The sequence below is a fragment of the Gastrolobium bilobum genome, unplaced genomic scaffold (genome assembly GCF_033153095.1).
Source record: "Gastrolobium bilobum isolate Gb01-03AN ecotype WA unplaced genomic scaffold, APGP_CSIRO_Gbil_v1 utg53380, whole genome shotgun sequence".
NCBI classification, from domain to species: domain Eukaryota; kingdom Viridiplantae; phylum Streptophyta; class Magnoliopsida; order Fabales; family Fabaceae; genus Gastrolobium; species Gastrolobium bilobum.
In genome coordinates, this window is record NW_026897886.1 from 42,501 (window position 1) to 46,322 (window position 3,822).

Sequence of the window (3,822 nt, forward strand, 5' to 3'; positions counted from 1 at the left end):
GCTTCCTTTCGCTTTCATGCGGCCAGAAAGAATTGTTTTAGATAGTATAGAGCGGCTATGGTGCCATTTGCGAAGAGTTTATGCGCTTTCTTTACTACTACGTACGCTATTTCTCCCGTCTCGGACGTGATTCGTATTTGATGCTCTTATCGGATTGGATGCTTGATTCCTTAGCAGAGCTACTGATTTTAGATGCGGAACCAGAGCAGAGCTAATGGCTCACTTCACTACCTTAAGCCCAAGCTGGGACATTCTCTTAAGCTTAAAAAGAGTCTTTCTTTCCTGGGATAAGTTGAACTGTTTACTTCTATTTGAACTACTCCGAATCTCTTGAATATCAAATCGGATCTAACTCTTTCTTCGCGTAACACAGCGAATGAGCCGAGGCAAGCAAGGAAGTAGTAGATTGAAGAGGAGACAACCCGCTCTTGAACTTAAGACTATCTATGCGCGTCGCGTGCTCGATCTAGCAATTGTTTTGATGAACTGTCATTCAAAAAGAAAGAAGAGAAAGAAATGGGAGTTGGCGCCTACATAACAGGTTGCTTGCTTACCAAGCCATCCTGGCTTTTCGCTCCTCCAGTTCGATTATTATTTATTATTATTGACTTGACTTATTATTATAAAAACTACTAACTATCCAAATGAAAGACGATCGATTATCTACCCAAGAAGATAGAGAGTCCCACATACGAGAAAAGGTCACAAATAGAGTTGAACCAAGTAACATTGCAAAGGCATAATGATAGTAGGGTCGGGGTATCCCCGCCCTCCGAACCGGACGTGAAGGTCTCCCCTCATCCGGCTCTCTGCAGGGGAATCTCCACTCACTGCTTCCCCTAATATCCTCCCTTTACCACATCATGGGGGTTTACAGGAGATCCCAGAGGCTCGCTCGGAAAGGCTGCTATCCCATACCTTTTGACTCAACTCTACTCTAGTAGTCACTGGACTCACTATAGTAGTACTACGTCCGGCTGCTCTTGCTGAAATCATTACTCTTCATTCTCCCGTGCTCTAGCAATTGCGCTCCCTAGACCACTACCATGTAGTTAGGTAGAGACAATCAATCCGTAGTGACGGGAATCTGGGGATCCCTATCCATATCAAAAATGAAGAATCTATCTATAGAGAAGCTACCTTTCTCTCACTCAATAGATGTATCTGGTCTGGTACGGTACAGTACAATACGAGACGATGGAATGCAATGGGATGGATGGTAGAGGGCTGCCTGCGCCCAAAAGCGATGATTCACTTGTCCCCTTGTCCATAGGGACCTCGTGGCATACAACCGAAACGACTCCCGCTATATAGCCGCCCCTATCTCTCTTTTTACAGCCTCGTGGACGGACTAAAGAAGGGAAGTTACAGAACGGGGCAGTGAAGGCTCGAGAAGTAGACAGCAAGCTTTTCTCAGCCCCCTAACCTTTCTATTCTTATTAAAGCGCTAGCTTTACCCCTCTCCTTCTTACAGTCGAGCGAGCAGCTTCACCCCTATCTCTAATCGAAAGGGGCGTAAGCACTTCACTCGCTAGGGGATGGGATTCATTCACTTGCATTCCTGCTAGCACTACAAAAAGCTCCGGTCTTAACGCCCCTACTACTGCTGTGCAGCCTTTCCTCGGGTTCGTAGAGTCGGGTTTCCCGTTTACCCACAACGGAGGAGCCGCCCCCACCAGACCAGGCAGGCGGCCACGGGTCATAACGCACTCTTCGCACAACAAATCCACTTTGAAGTTGACTTATCCGCTCGACCAATCGTCGGAATGTGTACGATATACCAGAAGGGCCCAATATCTCAATAGCACCTTTGTCTAAAGCTTCGAATGAGACTTCATATCCGAAACGCAGGAACGATCTGACTAGAAAGTCATTCAAAACTTGATCGAAGAACCAGCGTTTATTGAAGAAGCTATAGAGTCGATTACAAAAAGTACTTGTTTGAAAGGCTCGTTGGAATTGATCCGCTACGGGATTTACATTATACGCAACAGAAGCACCTGAAGTACTAAACAGAATAGGTATTAGTTTGGTAATGGTTGGAGCAGCAAACTCGGATTCGGCAAGAATCTCATTTTTTGGTAGTACGAAGGGGGAATTGGCCCAAAAATTGGATAGGGGTCAAGACGCAGTCGGGCGCCGGCGGCTTACTCAAGTGCCCCCCGAACCGCGCGAAATGGTCGCCTATTACACGGCTCACTAACTCTGCCTGGGGTGTGGGGGTACCTATTATTCGTCGGCGGTCCGGCGCACCCCTACTCACTTAAAGGATGCTGCTTAATTACGAAGGAAATTCTTTCTGAATCTAGAGAGTTCCCTTTCGTTAAGCGCATCGAGCCAGGAGTGGACATCATCATCTGCAGACAAATCCAGATCCTGTTTCATCATTAGCTTAGCTAAAGTGGAATAGTATGACTGGCTTTCCGGAAAATGAGACGAAACCCGCTTTCTCAATAACTTATCTTTGGCCACTGAAAACCGTACGGAAGCCTGACTTTGGGGTATAGGGAGAGATTCTCAAGATCTGCAACATCATACTTGTCCCTACTCAACTTATTAACTGCCCGTTCAAGGCGACTGATCTTCTCCATCAGAGGATCGGACGGTTGTGGTGGGACGTATGGCACTATCTGATTCATGGGAGTGAGAGCCAAGGACACGGCCGGTACTGCAGGAGGTTTTCTTCGCGTTTGTACGTTATTTAAATCATTCTAGCCTTTCGCTTGCTTATCTTATTATGTTTCTAGTTCTCGCTCGTGGTAAATTGTATATTCTTTCAGTTCTAAATTCATTTCCCCAGACCCGGGGACGACGTACCCTAATACTGTAATAGCTGCAGACAATTGAACAGCCGACATCTTAGGAGCTTTCCATTCAATGTCGTCAGAATCGACCATATTGTGAATGTAACTTACACGCGAGGGCCACCTTTTCTATGACTCCTTTTTCATCTGTTTCCGACGGCACCGTTTGATACTTCAATCGAGAGGGCCGTGGTCGAGAAGCAGGGACCCTCCTCACCATTCCCTTTCCCCAGATTACTGAATGTACCGGAATGAATTCCACATAAAAGACAGGAACTGGGTTAACAAAAGGGGCTCGAACTACAGGGATCTGATACCCGGCTCTCTTGGTATGAGAAGTAGGTTATGTAGGCAGACAACCTTTCCTAGGTTGTTCCGATCGCAAACGGCCAAAGAATCTATTAGTAGTATGCCGGAACTCTTTTTCTTAAGGTGCAGAGCGAACTGTCGGACTAGGAGCTTCGATGGCTTTTGTTTCATAAGCAGTTCTTCCTCTAATAAATAAATGGCGAGAATCTTTTCTTGGTGGTAGGGCAGTAGCCTTTAGCCTTTTCTCAGGACTTTCTCGATAGCCATAAGCTCTTCCTTCCATTAGTCATCTGGGCTTGTAGTTGAAGCAATTCTCTCTGTCAGGCATATCCGATAGTCTCCCCCATTTCGCTTTCGAGCGAGGTCCTTTTTTATGCAATTTCTTATGTAACAACAGGATGCTATTGCTTGCTGGCTACGAATCCCATTTCACGAAATGACTTTTGAGTCATTCTTTTTTTTTTTTCATTTATTGGGAGACTGAAAAGGGTTTTCAAACTCCACTGCCTTAGCCTTTTCTCTTGATGGCTTTCAATCAGACTAATAATCCGGACTATTAACCTTGGTTAATTCTTTTCACAGCTAAGCTGACTGTTCCGCCATATGCCATACTAGACTTTCTATTGATTAATACCCAAAGCTTTTTAACTATTGCTTAATCAAGCATTCCCGCCGTAGTCACAAGGTAAATCGAAGCCAAGGAACAACC

The 3,822-nt window shown here is 45.5% G+C and overlaps 1 protein-coding gene across 1 annotated transcript; it reads right to left on the reverse strand.

The window, feature by feature from the left end:
• Positions 1-511: 511 nt before the first annotated feature.
• LOC133311157 (NADH-ubiquinone oxidoreductase chain 5) lies at positions 512-3,396 on the reverse strand. Its single transcript, XM_061512175.1, has 3 exons — positions 3,250-3,396; positions 1,721-2,109; positions 512-749 (listed from the first exon to the last, which is right to left on the reverse strand). The coding sequence occupies exons 1-3, from the start codon at positions 3,394-3,396 to the stop codon at positions 602-604; spliced, it is 684 nt and encodes a 227-aa protein (XP_061368159.1). The 3' UTR covers positions 512-601.
• Positions 3,397-3,822: the final 426 nt, after the last annotated feature.